The sequence below is a fragment of the Rhinatrema bivittatum genome, chromosome 1 (assembly GCF_901001135.1).
Source record: "Rhinatrema bivittatum chromosome 1, aRhiBiv1.1, whole genome shotgun sequence".
Taxonomy (NCBI): Eukaryota; Metazoa; Chordata; class Amphibia; order Gymnophiona; family Rhinatrematidae; genus Rhinatrema; species Rhinatrema bivittatum.
In genome coordinates this window covers 755,412,551-755,434,134 of record NC_042615.1, presented here as the reverse complement: position 1 = coordinate 755,434,134, position 21,584 = coordinate 755,412,551, and the positions used below count along the sequence as shown (strand labels likewise).

General features: G+C 45.0%; 1 protein-coding gene across 3 annotated transcripts in view; it reads left to right on the top strand.

Annotated features, from left to right (window-relative positions):
- Positions 1 to 21,584, top strand: part of SPEF2 (sperm flagellar 2) — a 310,148-nt gene that overhangs the window by 81,133 nt on the left and 207,431 nt on the right. For all 3 annotated transcript variants that reach the window (XM_029578899.1, XM_029578907.1, XM_029578916.1), the window contains exon 8: positions 8,871 to 9,059. In XM_029578899.1, coding sequence (XP_029434759.1) covers positions 8,871 to 9,059 — 189 coding nt within the window. The remainder of the gene's footprint in view (positions 1 to 8,870; positions 9,060 to 21,584) is intronic.

The following is a 21,584-nucleotide window of genomic DNA, read 5'->3' as shown; positions in this document are numbered from 1 at the left end:
TCCTCCATACCGCCTAGGCTTTGGCGTTTTCCGGCCGCTCTTTGCATCGGGCTAAGAAGTGACCTTTGCTGCCACAGTACAAGCACAGTCCTAGGGTGCGGCGTCTTCGCCTTTCCACATCCATCAGCTTCATGCGGCCAATCTGCATCGGCTCTTCAGCTGATGGTTCTGCATGTGCCGCCCCCTTTATCCCAGGACAAGCAGGATGCTAGTCCTCACATATGGGTGACGTCACTGACGGAGCCCTATTGCGGGAAAACTTTCTGTCAAAGTTTCTAGAAACTTTTGACTGGCACTCTGAGCCCACTGAGCATGCTCAGCATGCCATGATATTCTCTGCCACAGGGGTCTCTCTTCAGTCTTCATTTTTCCGCGTTGCTGTAAGCATCGTGGAGATAGGAGTCCTGTGAGTTTTCCTCACACATTTTCTGACTGGAAAGTCATTGATTTTCAAAATAATTTCTTCCAAAAGGGATTTTTCTCTCTTTTTCACTGGACAGTGACAAATTATTCTCGTTTTTTCTTAAAGTAAAAACTTTTTGTCTCAGAATTTTTCCTCCTTCTTTTCATCGATGGCTGTTGGTGAAAAGATGGCTTCAGGGTTTAAAAAATGTCCGATTTGTAATCGGAATATGTCTATAACAGACCCACACCTTGAGTATGTTCTCTGTTTAGGGGACAAGCACGATGTTTCATCCTGCCCTCAATGCGCAGAGATGACTCCCAAAGGAAGGAAACTTAGACAGGAAAAAATGGAACACCTTTTCCACCTTCAGCTGATTCCTTCTCCCTCGACGTCGATGAAATCATCCCCAGCAGGAGTTTCTAAAAAGGTTTTGTTGAAGAGACATCGCCTGGAAGGATCGGGAGATCAAGCATCGCCATCGCCTTCGACGGCATCGATAAGATCGGTAGTCGAACATAAGCCCAAACATAGGCACCGATACCGACACACCGACTTCAGCGGTATCCCCCTCCCCGGGAGAACCGACCGCAAAACGGCAGAAGACTAAGGAAACTCCGCCACCACCGTCAGGGCCCACATCATCGATAGAGCCTATACAAGCATCGGGTGATATATTTTCAACTCCCATACCACCACCGCATACAGCTACTCCATCTCTCCCAGCTGTATCGCAGGAATTGTCAATTTTAATAAGACAAGCAGTGGTCTAGGCCCTAAAGGAGCAGATTCCGGCGACAGCGCCGATGCCGACAGTTATGCCGGTGATGTCACCGATGCAGGTGACGGTACCGATGCCGGTGGCAACACCGATGCCAGTGACAGCACCGATGCCGGTGACAACATCGATGCCGATAGCAACACCGATGCCGATATCGATGACTTCGCTAACCCCAGTCACCATGCCGATACCGATGACCCTGCCGATGCCGGCACCAATGCCGATCTTCACAACTGCACTGATGCCAGGTACTAAACCTACGATGACTTCAAGGCGGCCACCGAAGATAATACGTCCATCTTCGATCCCAAAGCCGATACCATCGGTGCCACTCACTCCTGGGGATCCAGGACACCCAGAGTCAGCACTATACCAGATCTTAATGAAAAGGTATCAGGATCTGCTTGATTCTCTTCCCTCTAATCTACGGGAAGCGCATCCTGAGGAATCATCTACTGAAGATCCATTACCAGGACCTTCTGGAATTCCTCCACCACCTAAAACTTCAACAACTTCTCCACAAGTCCAAGAATATGACACTTGGAGTGACACACTATCAGAAACTTCATCTGAAGGCTTTATGTCTGAGCCATCTCCACCTGATCCACGGAAAAAATCTCCTCCAGAGGATTTTTCCTTCACAACTTTTGTCCAGGAAATGGCTGATACCATTCTCTTCAAATTAGTCACAGAGCAAGATACCAGACAACAAACCCTGGAGGTACTTCAATTTGTAGACCCTCCAAAGCAAGTGTTGGCTATACCAGTACATGATGTTCTCCTAGAATTGCAACATTGTATTTGGGAACATCCTTGCTCAGTGCCAGCTGTCAATAAATGTATGGACAGTACATATTTGGTGCAGTCTGCTCCTGGCTACCAGAAGTCGCAGCTCCCTCACCAATCAGTAGTGGTGGAGTCTGCACAGAAAAAATCAAAATGAATTAGACCACATTCATCAAATCCCCCAGACAAAGATCACAGATTTTTGGATTCCCTGGGTCACAAGGTCTATCAAGGGGCCATGTTGAATTCGAGAATCTCTTCATACCAACTCTACATGACCCAATATCAAAGGGACTTGTGGAAATAAATGCAGGAATTTCTACAATCTCTTCCATCTCAAAATCAAGAGGCAGCACAAGCCATCAAGAGGCAGGTAAACATGAAGTCTGAGCAGCCTATGACGGCTTTGAGACGGCTTCCAGGGTGGCTGCATCGGGGATCAGTGCCAGGAGATGGGCATGGCTTAAGGCCTCAGACCTCAGGCCTGAGGTACAGGATAAATTAGTAGATCTCCCCTGCTTAGGAGATAACCTTTTTGGATCCAAAGTCCAGGATGCAGTTACACAGTTGAAAGAACATACTGAAATCCTCAGACAGCTTTCCTCAATTCCACAGGATCCCCCTACGCACTCCGGGCGTAGGCCTCAAAGGAAAGAATCTAGAAGGCCTTTTTATAGACAAAGGCTGTACTACCCTCCTACAACTAGGGCCAGACCTTCTAGAACACAGCAAAGGCCTCAACTAGACAACCTAGGGCAACTAGGCCTCAACCTCCACCGTAGACAGGCCCTGCTACTGGGTTTTGAAACCATTTCCAGAGAACACAGCTACGTCTCCAATCCTCAGCTGGAACTTCCTGTAGGAGGCTGAGTATCTGAATTTTACAACAATTGGATACCAATGACAACAGACCAATGGGTACTTGCAATAGTATCTCGAGGTTACCAACTCAATTTCCTCTCAACTCCAACAGATTCTCCTCCGAGACCTATTTCTCTCAACGAAAATCACATACTCCAGTTGCAAGTAGAATTATCCACCCTTCTGAGAGCCAGGGCTATAGAGCCAGTGCCCCGGGCTCAGCAGGGCAGAGGATTCTATTCCCGGTATTTCCTCATTCCAAAGAAAACTGGAGGACTACGTCCCATCCTAGACCTCAGAAATCTCAACAAATTTCTAAAGAAAGAAAAGTTCAGGATGGTTTCTCTAGGCACCATGCTTCCACTTCTTCAAACAGGGGATTGGCTTTGTTCTCTGGATCTTCAAGACGCTTACGCTCACATTCCAATATTCCCTCCTCATTGCAAATATCTGCGCTTCATGGTGGGTCATCAACATTTCCAATACAGAGTACTGCCATTCGGACTTGCCTCTGCTCCCAGAGTATTTACCAAATACTCTGGGAGCAGAGGCAAATACTCACACTTGTACAAGGAAAGTGTCCATGTTTTTCCCTACTTAGATGACTGGCTCATCAGAAGTCAATCTCAACAAGGAGCTCTAACGTTTCTCAGTCGAACAATTACTGTACTTCACTCCATGGGCTTTCTCATCAATTATCAAAAGTCCCATCTTACTCCATCTCACCTGCTTCAATTCATAGGAGCAGAATTGAACACCATCCTTTCAAAGGCCTTTCTACCCGAGGATCAAGCAGAAACACTGTCCCTGTTGGCAAACTCGATTCACTCAAAGAAACAAGCAACAGCTCATCAGTTTCTAACCTTACTAGGCCACATGGTCTCCACAGTTCATGTCACTCCTATGGCAAGGCTAGCCATGAGGGTAACTCAATGGACTTTAAGATCACAATGGATCCAAGCCATTCAACCACTGCATTCTCCAATTCAAGTAACCCACCAGCTACGTTCCTCTCTACTTTGATGGGTGAACAAGGACAATTTGCGCAAGGGCCTACCCTTCCAACAACCAGTCCCACAAATAACTTTAACTACAGATGCATCCACCTTGGGTTGGGGAGCTCACATAGACACTCTCCAAACCCAAGGTACTTGGACAAAGCTCGAAGCAACGTTTCAAATCAATTTCCTGGAGCCTCGAGCTATACGTTATGCACTACATGCGTTCAAGGACTGCCTTTCACACAAGACTGTTCTCATCCAAATGGACAACACAGTAGCCATGTGGTACATCAACAAACAGGGAGGTACGGGCTCATATCTCCTTTGTCAGGAAGCTGCACAGATTTGGGGCTGGGCCCTGAACCACTCAATGTTTCTCCGGGCCACTTATCTGGCAGGCATTCACAACGTAGTGGCAGATCGACTCAGTCGTCAGTTCCAACCACACGAATGGTCCCTGGATTCCTCAGTAGCGACCAGGATATTTCAACGTTGGGGACAGCCAACAATAGACCTCTTTGCGTCACATCTGAATCACCAAGTGGACAAATTGTGTTCCCTACACAAACAGAAATACCAGCCAGCCAAGGACGCCTTTGCTCGCCCTTGGAACTCAGGCCTTCTATAGGCGTATCCTCCGATACCGCTCATAACCAAAACTCTTGTGAAGCTACAACAGGACAAGGGGTCCATGATACTCATAGCCCCATGTTGGCCTCGACAAGTATGGTTTTCCACACTTCTAGATCTCTCAGTCAGGGATCCAATTCGCCTGGGAGTAGCTCCCACTCTCATAACTCAGGATCAGGGTCGGTTGCGCCATCCCAACCTTCAATCCCTATCCCTGACAGCATGGATTTTGAAAGCTTGATCTTACAACCACTCAATCTTTCCACCAATGTATCTCGTGCTTATAGCATCACATAAACCTTCCACACGAAAGAGCTATTCTTCCAAATGGAAAAGATTTACTTTGTGGTGCAGGCAAAAGAATATTGATCCTTTCACTTGACCCGCTACTTCTCTACTAGACTACTTATACCATCTTTCAGAATTTGGTCTCCAGACTTCATCTGTAAGAGTACACAGCCTCTTGTCAGTAGGTTTATGAGAGGTTTAACTCAACTTAAACCACCAATTCGGGCCCCAGTCACGCATGAATCTGGTCTTAACAAGACCAGATTCATGCGTTCTCCTTTTGAACCCATGAATTCCTGTGATGTTAAATTTCTCACATGGAAGACTGTCTTCCTCATAGCCATTACATCAGCAAGAAGGGTTAGTGAGTTACAAGCACTTGTTACGTACTCACCGTATACAAAATTCCTACATGACAGAGTGGTTCTCCTGACACATCCAAAATTCCTTCCCAAAGTAGTTATGGAATTCCACTTGAACCAATCTATAGTTTTACCCACGTTCTTTCCAAATCCTCATATTCACCAAGGGGAACGGGCCTTACATACCTTGGACTGTAAGCGTGCACTAGCATTCTACTTAGACCGCACCACAGTCCACAGGAAATCCACTCAACTCTTTGTATCTTATGATCCAAACAAATTGGATAAAGCAGTGGGTAAACATACTCTATCCAACTGGTTAGCAGATTGCATACAGTTTTGCTATGAAAAAGCAGGCCTTCCTCTCCAAGGGTGAGTAAAGGCACATTCAGTAAGAGCAATGTCAACCTCAGTAGCACACTATCGTTCAGTGCCAATCCTTGACATATGTAAAGCAGCAACATGGAGTTCTCTTCACAACTTTGCAGCTCATTACTGTTTGGACAAGCAAGGATGACAAGATTCAGCCTATGGACAATCTGTCTTAAAGAACTTGTTTCCAGTTTCTCCTTCTACATCCAACCTACTGTGATCTTCGGCTGACTCATTTTCAACAACAATACTTCACTGTTGCTTCACTACAACATGACTCAGCCTCTAGATTGCTAATCACCCATATGTGAGGACTAGCATCCTGCTTGTCCTGGGATAAAGCAAAATTGCTTACCTTGTAATAGGTGTTATCCCAGGACAGCAGGATGTAGTCCTCACAGAACCCACCCACCACCCCGCGGAGTTGGGTATGTTACCTTTATTATTTTATTTTTGCTAAAGTTTATTACTACATACAAGACTGAAGAGAGACCCCTGTGGCAGAGAATATTATGGCATGCTGGGCATGCTCAGTGGGCTCAGAGTGCCAGTCAAACGTTTCTAGAAACTTTGACAGAAAGTTGTCCCGCAATAGGGCTCCGTCAGTGACGTCACCCATATGTGAGGACTACATCCTGCTGTCCTGGGATAACACCTATTACAAGGTAAGCAATTTTGCTGACTTGCAGGTGTCATAGGTCTGGAAAAGCCTGGAGCTAACAATATGGTACGACGTAGCGAACCTCCCTCCTTAGCTCTTTGTTGAAGACGTTGGTCTATCCAACCGGCCAGGTCAATCACATCGTTAAGGTTATCCGGGATATCACGGGCGGCCAACTCGCCCTTGATGCGCCCTGACAGACCTTCCAAGAAAACTCCGCGCAATCTGTCATTGCACCAGCCCACTTCCATGGCGAGTGTGCGGAATTCAATAGCATAGTCTGCCAGGATCCGAGATCCCTGTCTTAGCTGTAACAGCTCTGACGTCGCTGTGGGCAGGCGTGTGGGCTCGTCGAATGCCTGTTTGAAATGAAGAATAAACTGCTGTAAGTCGTGCAACAATGGATCCTGTCATTCCTACATTGGTGAGACCCAATTCAATGCCTTCCCCTCGAGCAGGGACAGGATGTAGGCCACTTTCACAGAATCGGACGAGAATTGGCCTTGGAGTAACGAAAACCTGATGTAGCATTGTTTCAGGAATCCTCTGCAACCCTTGGCATCCCCCACATAACAGGGCGGAGCAGGAAGCTGAGTGGGTGTAGTTATGGTTACAGCAGGAACTGGAGGTGGCGCCTGCGGAACCTCAGGCGGGGTGGCATCCAGCCGATTCGCCAATCGCTCAACGGTGGCAGCAAGGACGTCGAGGCAATGTTGCTGCTGCTGCTGCAGTCGCTGGGCCATTCCGGGAATGGTTTGCAATCCGGGCAAGTCCGCCGGGTCCAAGGCCTTGCAAACTGTTGCGGACTGGATGGTGGACCCTTGGTCCGGCCTGGCGGAACAGAGGCTCTGCTGGAGAAGATAGGCCGGGAGGCGGAACTATGGCTGGAGGCCAAGTGAAGTCTTCGCCCTGGAGATCCGAGATCCCCTCAGGAGGAGCCTGTGAGGATCCGGACCGCTGGGACGTAGGTGGCGGCAGCGAAGTTGTGGAGAGAAGGAAACTTCACCCTGGAAGTCCAAGATCCCCCCAGGAGGAGCCTGTGAGGACCAGGACCGCTGGGACTTAGGCGACGGCAATGAAGAAGTGGAGAGATGATAAGACGATCCAGAAGTCGAGGTGGGCGGCAGACACGGGAAGTCAGGAGCAGGCCGGATCAGGAACCAGAGAATCAAACCTAGGACTGGAGCAGGAACAGCAGGAGTGGATACAGGAACAGCAGGAGTGGACTCAGGAACAGAAAGAGCGGATTCAGGAACAGCTGGACGCAACTTGACACTCACATGGAGAGACCTCGTTGCAAGGCAGTTCTGTGGAGGCAGACGCCGGCTTAAATACTCTGCCGGCGTCTGACGTCATTCTGGGGGCTGTCCATCACTTCCGGGTGCTGGACCATTAAAGGGTTCCCCTTCGCACGCGCGCGCATTCTGTAGTGGGGGCGGAGTGGGGGCGGAGTCACGATCGGGCCTCGGCGGCGTATCCCTCGTGGAGATGCCGCTGCAACGCGGCCTAGCAGGCCCAGACCACGGCGGTTCCGACGCGGCTCAGAGCAGGGGAGGCGAGGTAAGGACCCGCTCGCTAGCCTAGCGACCGGGACCGCAACACAGTATGGAAGTACATCTTCAGCTCTGTACCCATGTAAAAGAATATTTAAAAATTGTATTGATTTGTTTCTGCTTTATATTAAGAAAAAGTAATCTCCATAACCTGTGTCAAGTACATGCCTCCTTCAAGTTCACCATTATCTTTCACATCAGAAACATCTTGGTTTGAATTTAAATTTATAGCTAGCAATTTAGAGTAGCCCATGTAGTTCCAAAGTACACAGGTATTTTTACCGAACAAATTTTGAAAGAGAAACTACCTGGGTAATTTCTTTTCGAAAATTAGCAAATATAAAATGGGCCTGTTCAAAGCGTCTGCATATGTTCCACCTGCTCTTTCTGTAAGACAGTATGTACACTTTTGAAAGTGCACTGTTTTATTTCCCTGATCTATGACCACCCCTAGGAATGCCTCTTTTTAAACAGGACAAAAAGGCCTGCGTGTACTTTTAGCCGCTCTGCATAGGGCACTTTTTGGACAGGACATTTTACCTGGGTAAATCAGGAAATTGCCCTCATAACTGTATAAGTTTCACTGCTTTTCATTAATCTGTCATTGCTTTGCCCAGCATGGCACTGTAATGTCAAAGATGAAAATATGCTGAGGACAATTTTCAAAAGCTATTTAACTGGATAAATTGACTTTTTGAAAACTCACCACCCTATATGGCATTGAAAGTGCCACAAAGTTTCACCAAGATGTGGTTAGGTCGGGAAATAAAATAACGCCCTAATTTTGCATTTTCAAAAAAAGGAGATACAAATCTTTGTGTGTGTTTTTTCCTTAGGCACTTTCCAAAGCGAAAGCGTGCGCATACTTTCTTTGTGAGAATTGATGCAATTAGCACATGGGTAAAAGTACCCATGCACTTTGAATCAAACCACACAATTTTGAAAATTGCCCATATTAGACATTTTTAAATTGAAAAAAAGACAGACATTTATGGAGCAATTTTGAGACTCCCCATGGAGGCCTTCAAGCTAATTTTCAAAAGGAAATCCCCATGGGCCAGCAGCACATAGCAAGTGCTTGGCACCCACATACATACAATCTTGGGTTTTATGTAGAAAAATGATAGATTATGAGGCAAAATATCAAAGAGCTAACAAGGATTTCTTTTCAGGAGGCATACCGTGAGGAGCAACTCATTAATCGCTTGATGAGACAGTCACAGCAGGAACGCAGGATTGCAGTACAACTCATGCATGTTCGACATGAAAAGGAAATTCTATGGCAGAATCGAGTTTTTCTAGAGAAACAGTATGAGGAAAGACGATTGAAAGAATTCCAAGAAGCTCTTAACAGAGAAGCAGTAAGTGATTATTTTTTGGTTTTTAAGGCACAATGTTATGCCATTATTTCACACAAAGAGGCTGATGTATTAAAGTGTGAAGAAATTAACAAAATGCCCCAAAGCGCCAGAATTTTGATGTTTTGCATGTTTTTACACATGAAGACCCTTCAACAAAATCACTTTGCACTTTTCCCTTCACAAATAGTAAACTTTAATGCATTGTCTGCTAAATGTCAATGTTTACTAAAATTTTGAGTTAAAGAGCTGCTGTGATGCAATATCATGCAAAGCTGCTATTAACTCAGAATTCAGCAAAACCCAGTGCACAAAGACCTCAATGAGGCGTAGCTATCTTTTTTTGGCGGTTCTGAGAGCTCAGGTTTGCGTGCACGTCTTCTGTCCAGCTCTTTTGCATTGGTAGAAACAAGGCTGCTGACCCATGGGAATTTCACAAGATAGTACATCAGTCTCAAAGTACACTAAATTATGCCGAGAGACAGAGTTATTAAAGCAGCATTCCACAGTCCTTGGCAAAATTTGAACTACCTGAGTTTATTTTGAACAGTTCTTCAGAATCTTCACAGAAAAAACAAAATGAGTAAAATGGCTTTAGTGAAAACTGTCCTCCTGGAATGTGGCTGAAAGTATGCGCAGTTCTCATAGCGCACACACATTTAGCCTCGGGGAAGAGGAAACATTCCTGCAGGAATGGAAAACAGTATGCATACCTTTGATTTACAGAATTACGCATATTATCCCTGCCCCCCTACGCCCAATAGCAGGTGCAAATTAAGAGGATGCATTTAGGATGTGTACTTTGTGCTTGCTAATTTTCAAAGAGAAACAACATGAGTAATTTCTCTTTAGAAATATGCATAAAGAGTGCATGTTAAAATCATCAACATAGTTTGCAGCTGTGCAACTTTTTTTTTTTTTTTAATTTAAAATTTTTATTGATAGCATGTACAACAGTTAACAGGTAAATGGTAAAATGAAATCTTTCGCAAAGATCGGTCATCAGTACATACAGTTTTTAAGAATTGCACAAACATTAGGTGATAAACAATCAGACAATCAGAACCCCCCTCCCCTGGTCGAGTATTATGTCATACTGCAGCGTAACTCCTTTGAGTTCCTATGTTTGTAAAGTGGAACTATCTCCTGGTTAATCATTTCTGGTGTGGTAGGGAAGCAACCATGATGTTAATGCAACAAGCTCTATTGATGATATTGGCCATCATCACTTACTAAGAGGTGTGGTTAGAAATGCAAAGGGTCTGGTTTCAGATTAAGGTCACCAGCCTGCGTTGGCGCATCAGTCTAGTGAATTAGGGGCTCCCAGACTTTCTGATAGGCCAGCACTCGGTTATGCCGTATAGCAGTGACATGTTCCAAATGCTGGATGTGGTATAATATATGGATGACAGCTTGAAAAGTAAGTACCTCTGGTTTAAGCCAAAGGTGTGCAATTTCAGACCGTGCTGCGATTAGTATCTGCTGACTTAACCTCTGCTTGGGAACAGGGATCTCTGGCATTGGTTGTCCCAACACAGCTTTAATAGGTTCCCCCATCCCACCGACTCCTAACAGTTTTTCGATCCACTCGGTAATGGACTGCCAGTAGGGAACCAAGAATGGGCAGCACCACCAGATATGCAAGTAGTTGCCCACTTGTCCACATTTGTGCCAGCAGGTATCCGCAACTGAAGGGTACATTCTGTGTATGCGTGTCTGTGTGTAATGCCATCTGTATAATATTTTTAAACAATGTTCCTGTAGGTTAGCAGATATCGAGCATCTACGTGCTTTGAGAAATATGTCCCCCCAAGCTTCCAAAGTGAGTTCCACCTGGAGGTCCTCTTTCCATGCTAGTATGAAAGGGAACTTGTCCACTGGCTTACCCTATATAATGCGATAGATGTTTGATACTACCCCCTTCATCACTTGCCCTTGGGACTAGTAATTCTCAAATAAGGACTTCCCTTCCCTGAGGGTGCCTGTGAGTTGCAGTGAGCGGATATAGTGTGAAATCTGTGTGTGTTCCAAAAAGCTCGCTAGGTCAGATTGGGAGGATGCACTCACCTCATTCAATGTCATCATTTTCCCTTGTCGTAAAAAATGTCCCACCTGTAGGAATCCCTTGTTCTTCCATGTTTGGAAGGCATGTGTGGGTAGGCCTATGGGAAACTCTGTATTGTGAAAAAGATGGGTTAAATAAAAATAAGGTCTGTCTCCCACCAGCACAGCCCGCCATCGTGTCCAAACCTTCAAAGTGTTCTGTAAAGACGGAGGCAGAGTGCTCCCGGTTCGCCATGTGTGCTGGGGTTGCCAGGGTAAGGCTGACAGTGGCATATTGCCAACAATATGCTGCTCTATCAGGTGCCACGGGGTCTCCAGTGTTGGGATGTGCAAGCTGAGAAGGGCTCTTAACTGGGCCGCCACATAGTACCAGTGTAGATTTGGGACTCCCATCCCTCCTTGCTCCCTAGTTTGGTAAATGACCCGCCTCGCTACTCGTGGGGGACGCTTCCTCCAAATAAAGTCAAATATTTTCTTCTGTAGTATTTTCAGTACAGCCGGAGTGACGTATATTGGAAGAGTGATGAATAAATAAAGAAACCGGGGGCGGAGTCAAGATGGCATCTCGACCGGCTGCATATTGAGACTGCTCTGGCATTTTTCTTCTTTATTTTAAGATTTCCTAAGAAAACATGCCCCCAAAACGAAAAGGGAAACAGAGGACTTACCCCTTGATGTCCTCGTTACCCCCCGGGCAGAAAACCATCTCTCAATGCGCCGTCAAACCAAAGGAGAAGGGCTTGAGTGGTCCGGCTGTAGGGCCGGTGGAAGGAGACCACAACTCGACCTCGGAAGTTTCCCTCAGTCCGTTAGATCAGAGGCTACCTCCGGCTGAACGGAATACTTTGACTCCGCGCCTGACAGGAAGTCCCGAAGTGGTGCCTTGTGGTGTCTTGGCTGAGGGGGCTGACTCGGAGGAAAACGCCGTTCAGACGCCCAGAAACTCCGGAGAGAATTCCGCCAGAGGTTCTGTGCTGGAATTGGCAGAAGATCAAGCCAGTGGAAGTGGTGAGAACCTAGATTCTATTACCCCTATTAAACTGGGCGAAGTAATTAACGTACAGAGACCGGAGGTAGTGACTTTAGAATCCCTATGGAGTTTAACATCCACCTTGGCTAAGTCTCTATTGGAGTGCTCTGCTAATATAAGTGTACTCTCTTCTCAGATGTGCCAGATAAATGAGAATTTAAAAAAATCTAAACAGGATACATTGGGGAAATTCCAACAGATTGAAGAAGAAATTAAACAAGTTAAATTGGTGCAGTCAACTATGATGCAGAACTTTGGAGTTATAGATAGAAAAATTGAGTTTTTGGAGAATGCAATGAGACATCTAAATCTTAGGATTTTAAACTTTCCCAGAGTAATAGGAGAATTACCGCGTATAACTATAAAGAGGTACTTCTTGGAAGTACTTGAAATTTCCTCTGAAAAAACTCCGCCTCTGGATAAAGTATATTTTCTCCCGATACGTAAAGAACAGAAGAAGCAAATAACTCCTAATGTTCTTGAAAACCTGACTGAATTCCTTGAATCATCTGCATATGAAATAGCAGAGAGAACAACACTCCTTATTTCCTTTTATAATGAAAAAGACCTAGGGGATATAATGCGGGCTTATTTTAAAAAGCCTAAAGAAAATTTCATGGGAGCAGCGGTCAGAATATATCCTGATGTTACAAAGAGCACGCAACAAAGGAGAAAAGCATTTCTTGATGTAAAGCAAGATGTACTGGCAATGGGAGCGTCCTTTTATTTACGCTTCCCATGCAAGTGTACCATAAAATATAAAGAGGACACATATATATTCTATCAGCCAGAGCACCTGAGGAACTTTGTAGAAGGAAAAAAAGCTCTGTTACAACTAAGCAATTAGTAACTCTGATCAAAAAATTAATGGTTTGTGAGACCTATATGTTAATATAGTTAAAGTTGTTTCCTTTGTAATCTCCTAAATGTGCAGTAAGTCTGTCCCCCCAGTTAGGGGTCTAACGGGTATTATATAACTGGAAAAAGAACAATTATATTGGTACATTTTTTTTTGTTTCTTTTTTAAAAAATTGCCTATCCATGTAAAATAATACCATATTTCTGTTTCAAAGTGGATATTTTGTAAATTTTGAAAATTTAATAAAGAGAAAATAAAATAATAATAAAGAAAGAAAGAAAGAAACCTAGGAAGAATGTTCATTTTGATGATTGCTATGCGGCCCATCCAGGAGAAGGTTTCTCTGTACCATCTTAACAGGTCTCTATCTATCGCCTTCATCAGTGGGGAATAGTTAAGTCCGAACAGCAATGTGAATCCCAAGGTATTTTATCGATTTAGAGGCCCAGTGGAACGGGTATTCCTCTTTTAGAGCTCTGGTGATGTATTCCGGGACATTGATGTTTAGTAACTCATATTTCTCCAAGTTTACTTTAAATCCTGAAACCTCACTAAATTGCTTTATCTCCTGCATCACCGCAAGTAGTGACCGAGGCGAATCTGTTAAGGTGAGCAAAATATCGTCAGCGAATAGCGACAATTTAAAATGCGAATCTCCTAATTGAACCCGTAAATGCTATCCTTGTTCCGGATTTGGGTGGCAAAAGGTTTGAGAAATAGAGCGAATAGTAGGGGCGAAAGCAGGCATCCCTGCCGGGTGCCTCGGGATATAGGGAAGCTAGATCCATACCCCCGATTAACCTTAGCAGTCTGGTCCTCATACAGGCGTTTCACCCAGTGTATAAAATAAGTACCAAAGCCCATCTTTTCTAGGGTCCTGAACAAAAACGGCCAATGTACCGTATCAAACCGCCTTCTCGGCTTCTATCGCCAATAATACGCTTGCCAAGTCCCGCTCTCGTACCCACCAAATTAGGTCTGTAATCCGTCGCACATTATCCGAGGCTGATCTATGCGGTATGAAGCCCGCTTGAACATGGTGCAATAGGTCTGATAAGATGTTGTTTAAGTGCTCTGCTAGTACCCTCGCTAAGAGTTTGAGATCTATGTTTATCACTGAAATTGGATGGTAAGACCCGCACAGTGTAGGGTCCCATCCTGGTTTGGCGATGACTGATATTCCTGCTGTGTTGGCAAGTGGCCATCTTCTTTTAGGGAATTAAAAGTTTCTGCGAGGGGGGCAACAAGTATGTGTGAAAAGTGCTTATAATATTTACTAGTCAGACCGTCCAGACCTGGGGACTTCGCTCCCGTGAGGAGTTTGATCCCGTGCAGTATCTCGGGCGAAGTTATGGGCCCATCTAGCTGTTGACTCTGCTCCAGGGTAAAGGTAGGCAAGCGAGCAGGAGCTAGATAACTATCTATCCCTTCCATTGAAATTTGTTCGTCAGCTTTATAGAGGTCTGCATAGAATCTGGTGAAGCACTGATGAATTTCAGATGTTAGAGTCAGCATTGTCCCATTGGCATCTTTGAGTTTAGCGACTGCATGTTGTAATTGCATAACTTTAAGGCGCCTCGCTAGGACGTGTTCCACCTTGTTACCGCCCTCAAAATGGCTTTGCTTAAGTAGGTCTAAGTGGTGGGATACAGGCTCATCGTCCAACGCCTGCAGGGCTCTATGGACGGCATTCAGTTTCTTAAGAATGGCCTCTGATTGCGTCTACATATGGATCCTGGCTAGCCTCTCACTTCCCCCGTCAGTTGCACCCTCTTTCCCTCCCGTAATGTTTTGCAATGGGCGGCCTGGGAAATAAAATGACCCCTTATTACTGCCTTTGAGCATTCCCATATCATTGCTGGGGCAGACTCCATTTTATTTTGGAGGCAAAAGTACTTGAGCAGGTTCTCCTCTATTTGCTTGCTAAAAGGTCAATAGTCCTTCGTTTAACCGCCAGTGTCGTATTCCGTTGTCTGCGTCCCCCATAAACACCTCCATCCATATAGGGGCATGGTCCGATCAAGTGATCGCTTCAATTTCGGTTTTTCACACTCTATTTTGAACTGCTTTATCTACTAGAAATAAGTCAATTCGAGAGTAAGTGGTGTGTGCCGCAGAATACAACGTACATTGGTGGGACGTTGGATGCCGCTGTAGCTACACATCAACTAAACATCGGTTTTAAGGGAAGGTTAAAATCCCCCCCCCACGATCAGCGAGCCCTGAAATACGGGGGACAATTTTGCCTCCACTATCCTCAAAAAGGGCCCTTGATTAGTATTTGGGGCATAAAGGTTTGCCAAGGTTAGAACTTCTGTCCCAATTCTCAGGGTTAGTATCAAAAATCGTCCTGCCGGGTCCGCATACTGATGTAGTAGCTCGTGCACAAGCATATGTGATAGGTGTATAGTTGTTCCTGTGTATCGTGAATCTGCTGTGTTGGAGGAGAAGTACTGCGCTGGATAATCTTTGTGTGCGAGTAATCTCTCATGCCTTTTCCTTAAGTGTGTTTCTTGTAAAAACACCACCGATGCCCCATAGTGGTGTAGGTCATGGAATAGTAGCTTGCGTTTTCTGTAAGAGTTAAGACCCTTTACATTTAAGGATAACAATTTGATCATTTATACATCTCTATGTCTCATGAGCTTGAGATTCCCATACCTCCCAGACATATGAAAACTATCTTAACAAACGGAGATCGAGAAGTAGAATTCTGTGATATTTGTACTCGACCAACCCCCCCACTGTACATTCCTATTTGTCTGATGATCTGCTCTAACCTCTTGGCAGATCTCCCCATCAGTGGGGGTTACTACGAACATCCAACAGACCATGCAGTGAGATATCAAGTCCCCGAGCCCTCCAATCCCGCCCTTTGAATCAGATTTAATGAAGATTTTGAACTAAGCAAACAACTACCTCTGTGATATAGCGCCATGAGGACAACATAATAGCTATGTGTACTTTTGAACTAAGTACTCTATAGCCCTATAAAAGCTCCTGCAAATTGTAGTACCACCGCTTTACTCTGCCATTCCTTGCCCAGACTCTGTAATGGGTAGGAACCAGAGACAACAAACTGTAGGGTAAGTTACCACAAAATGTCTCAGCTTTGATCGGATAGGTTGGAACTACGATCTCCTGATTGTCTTCTCAAGCGATGGCAGCCATTCATCACCTGTTGCCACCGTGGATTATTGTCCTGCTTGAAAGTATTCCCTGTTTTCGGTGGTGACGTGAAATTGACTGACAGGCCAGCACTCTTGAAGGCATCTGCGGCTTCTTCTAGAGTCTTCACTCTGAGGGCATTCCTTAGTGTGCAAAAAGGAGTACGAAAGGAAAAGTCCATCTATATCGTATTTGGGCTTCACGAAGCACCCGTGTCACTTCCTTCAATTCGAATCACTTCTGAAGGGTAGTAGGTGCCAGGTCCTGGTAAATAGTAATCTTATTGCTGTCCCAATTCAAGTCAGTTTGCTTCCGGGCCTCATCATATATGCGTGTTTTTTGCTGGAAGCTATGGAGGCAAATAACAATGTCCCTTGCCTTGCCATTTGCTCTAGCTCCCAGAGCTCGGTGCGCTTGCTCTATTTCAACGCCGCCCCCCGCGTCTCTTATGTGTGCACTAGGCCCCACCGTGGTGGACTTCTCCAGAAAAAAGGAGCAGATCTTTAAAGCTGTCTCTGCTGCATCCCTATAGGCCTCAATCTCTGGCATTCCCCTTGTACGCAGATTGCAGCGGCGGGTCCTGTTTTCTAAATCTTCAAGATTTTCAGCTAGAGCGTGGTTCTCCTGGTGAAGGTACTGTTGCTGCTGGTTAATGGCCGCCATTTGCACTGCATGACCCTCCATGCGGCCGTCCAGGTCATCCACTCTATGTCCAAGTGTTGCCAGATCCTTGCGATGGAGGCCAGCAGTTCAGTTTTATGCTGCTTAAGGTCTGCGTGGAGCTCTTGGAACCAGCCCTGCATTTCATCTCTGCTTGGGGTGTCCGAGAGCTGCATCTCTGCTGGCGGGAGGGATGCCGTGTCATCCCTGCGGGTGTCAGCATCTCTGACTGTGGCCTGCTCAGTTTCCTGCAGTGCTCCCTCCGTGCATGTTTTTCGACAGCCGTACTGCTTCAAATCTGCCATCTTGCATTTCGTTGCCATTGCGTGTCCTCCTGGTTCACAAACGCATAGTCTCAAAGCAGAGGGAGCTGAAATGCCGCAGTAGGGCGGGGAGCTTGACGCTTGAGGGCAGGAGCTCGTCACTCACGTGGCCATCTTGGAATTCACGCCCCAGCACCCCCCCCCCCCCCCCAGCTGTGTGACTTTTATGGAAATAATCCCATAAAAGAATAGAAAACTTACATTTTCTTTTTTTTCCCTATTTAGCTCTTGAGTAAGGAAAATGCCAATTGACCAGAGAGTAGATGTTATATTGGTTGGTTTGTAGTTCAATCTTAGGTCTTTGCTAAGTATTTTTCCCATAGCCACAAAATGGGAGAAAAACTTTAGTAAATAACCCTCTTAGTTTGAAACACCAAAACCCCCAGTTTTTCAGATATTTTTTGTGATGGAAATGTTCTATATTTTTCCAAATAAATTGCACAGAGCTTTTTTTTATAGCATGCTTTGGAAAAGTTAGATCTTTCTGGAAAAATTTGCAACTGTGATAAAATACTTAACATTAGACCCTTAACTTTGATTCATGCAGAATACCTTTTATCTTTTCACTCTTTTAAAACAGTAAAAGAGTAAATTTGAATTTTTAAATCAAACTGCTGTGAACCCTATGATTTAAATTCAGAGTTATACCTGTTAGTGTTTCTTTGATGGGTCTTGTCTACATAAGGTAGAACTTCTTGAGAAGCAAGTTTTAGAGTTATAACCTAGCATGCTTTATATGTATGTATTTATTTATTTATGAACTTTTATATACCTGCGTTCGTGAGAATCATCATGCCGGTTAACAATTAACAAAAGAATCAAAAATTACAATGAAATGGGGGAGGGGGAGAGGGGAGCAGGCTAGAAATGGAGGAAGGAAGAGCAAAAAGAAAGTAAAAAAATAAGGGAGATAAAAGAACAAGGTTATGAAGAGATATGGATAAACCATATTAAGTAACTAATATCACATCACCTGATGTGTACATGTTATAACTCGAGAAACCATATACAAATTTACAAGGATACAATGCAGTGTTCTAAAGGGATAGGGGGTGCAGGGCTGCACTAAGGGGTAAGGGAGGTGGGGGGGGGGGCTTAAGGGCAGGCGAGGATGAACAAATAGGGAAATCTGGCTAGGTTTGATTTGAGTAAAAAATCAATGTGCATTTACCTCTGTTGCTCACAATAACTAAACTACAGAAACAGAGGACTAGGCAAATTATAATGCCGATCAACAATTATATATTAAACTCTATTCAAAAATAAATTTCATATATTATATTAGGACCACAATGTGCTGAAAACACCACAAATTAAAACCACCAACGACGCATCACTCTCATCATCACAATCACACCATTCAATCCATATATGTCCCCAATTACCCCTAAAAATCAGTATACTGCAATACTTATAACTTGCCCAAACCACCCAATGTTGACATGCCCAACATATAGCATACAATAAGTCACTATAATAAATCTCTGTAGTATGTTCTATCAGGCAGATACCTATAATGATTTAACCATAAACATGATTTTATAAGTCTCACATTTTCCATGTAACATTTATACCACCCCTAATATTTATACCACCCGACGGGATACCCGTTTCGCCCAAAAAATAGGGCTTCTTCAGGGAAATATTATAAGTGTCCACAATTTATAGCTCTATAACGGCATCTTCATGATGTTGTTTTCTTCTTGTTAATGCTCCAAATTGTCAAATTTCATCATTGTTGGTCATGTATTGTGAAAATACTGAGCGCACATAGATCTGGTCTCTGTAACCTATAAAACAAATTTAATACAATACCCATTTTAACCAGATACATACTTTATATAAGGGTATATGCACCCTGTGCACCATCACCACTCCACTGGTATCAACCGTTACTTTCATGTTTGAGACATTCTGGAAATCATTTGAAAGACTTTATGTCTCAAACATGAAAGTAACGGTTGGTACCAGTGGAGTGGTGATGGTGCACAGGGTGTATATACCCATATATAAAGTATGTATCTGGTTAAAATGGGTATTGTATTAAATTTGTTTTATAGGTTACAGAGACCAGATCTATGTGCGCTCAGTATTTTCACAATACATGACCAACAATGATGAAATTTGACAATTTGGAGCATTAACAAGAAGAAAACAACATCATGAAGATGCCGTTATAGAGCTATAAATTGTGGACACTTATAATATTTCCTTGAAGAAGCCCTATTTTTTGGGCGAAACGGGTATCCCGTCGGGTGGTATAAATATTAGGGGTGGTATAAATGTTACATGGAAAATGTGAGATTTATAAAATCATGTTTATGGTTAAATCATTATAGGTATCTGCCTGATAGAACATACTACAAAGATTTATTATAGTGACTTAGGGGCGGATTTTCATACTCCGCGAATAGGCCTACTTTTGTTTGCGCTCCAGGCGCAAACAAAAGTACGCTGGATTTTAGTAGATACGCGCGGAGCCGCGCGTATCTGCTAAAAACCTGGATCGGCGCGCGCAAGGCTATCGATTTTGTATAGCCGGCGCGCGCCGAGCTGCGCAGCCTACCCCCGTTCCCTCCAAGGCCGCTCCGAAATCGGAGCGGCCTTGGAGGGAACTTCCTTTTGCCCTCCCCTCACCTTCCCCTCCCTTCCCCTACCTAACCCACCCACCCGGCCCTGTCTAAGCCCCCCCCTTACCTTTGTCGGGGGATTTACGCCTCCCTCTGGGAGGCGTAAATCCCCGCGCGTCAGCGGGCCTCCTGCACGCCGGGACGCGACCTGGGGGCGGGTCCGGAGGGCGCGGCCACGCCCCCGGGCCGCCCCGGGCCGTAACCATGCCTCCGGGTCCGCCCACGAAACGCTCCCGGCACGCCCCCTAAATGCCGCGCGGTTCGGGCCCGCCCCCGACACGCCCCCGACACGCCCCCCTCGGAGAACCCCGGGACTTACGCGAGTCCCGGGGCTCTGCGCGCGCCGGTGAGCCTATGTAAAATAGGCTCACCGGCGCGCAGGGCCCTGCTCGCCTAAATCCGCCCGGTTTTGGGCGGATTTAGGCGAGCAGGGCTCTGAAAATCCGCCCCTTATTGTATGCTATATGTTGGGCATGTCAACATTGGGTGGTTTGGGCAAGTTATAAGTATTGCAGTATACTGATTTTAGGGGTAATTGGGGATATATATGGATTGAATGGTGTGATTGTGATGATGAGAGTGATGCGTCGTTGGTGGTTTTAATTTGTGGTGTTTTCAGCACATAGTGGTCCTAATATAATATATGAAATTTATTTTTGAATAAAGTTTAATATATAATTGTTGATCGGCATTATAATTTGCCTAGTCCTCTGTTTCTGCAGTTTAGGTTTGATTTGAGTCTGGGTAGGCCTGCACGAAAAGCCATGTCTTGATTCCTTTTTTGAAATTGCGTAGGGATGGTTCTAGACGGAAATTTGTAGGTAGGGAATTCCAGTGGGAGGGGCCAGCAATAGAGAAGGCTCTTTCTCTAGTTAGGGCATGGTGTGCGGTTTTGAGGGACGGGGTGTGGAAGGTGCCCGCAAGGGAGGTTCTGGTGGGGCGGTTAGAGGAACGGAAACATGGCATTTCCTCGAGCCAAGGGCGGTTGTGTTTGTAAAGCGTGTTGTGTAGGATGGTAAGGGTTTTGTATTGAATGCGGAAGGGAATGGGCAGCCAGTGCAGATCCTTTAAAATAGGGGTTATCCCAGGAAAAGCAGGATGCTAGTCCTCACATGTGGGTGACATCATTGATGGAGCCCTGGTACGGAAAACTTTCTGTCAAAGTTTCTAGAAACTTTTGACTGGCCCTGTGAGGCCACTGAGCATGCCCAGCATGCCATGATATTCTCTGCCACAGGGGTCTCTTCCGTCTTCGTTTTTCCGCGCTGCTGTAAGCATCGCAGAGCAAGGAGCCTTGTGAGTTTTCCTCACAGTATTACTTGACTAAAAAAAGTCATTTATTTCTCAAATTTTTTTCTCCCATAAGGGATCTCTCTCAGATTTCCACCGGCTGGTGAGTAATTGGAGTCTCATTTTTACTCTTAAGTAAAAACTTTCTTTCATAATTTTTTCCCCTCTTTTCATCGACGGCTGTTGACAGAAAATGGCTTCTGGATTTAAAAAATGTCCGGTTTGTAATCGGACAATGTCCATAACAGATCCACACCTCGAGTGTGTTCTCTGTTTAGGAGATAAACATGATGTCTCAACCTGCCCTCAATGTGCAGAGATGACTCCCAAAGGAAGAAAACTTCGACAGGAGAAGATGGAACATCTTTTTCACCTTCAGCTTTTTCCTTCTCCTTCAACATCAACAAAATCATCCCCGGTGGGGGTTTCAAAGCGAATATTTATTTATTTATTTAAAATCTTTTCTATACCGTCGTTAAGCGGGTGCCATCACAACGGTTCACA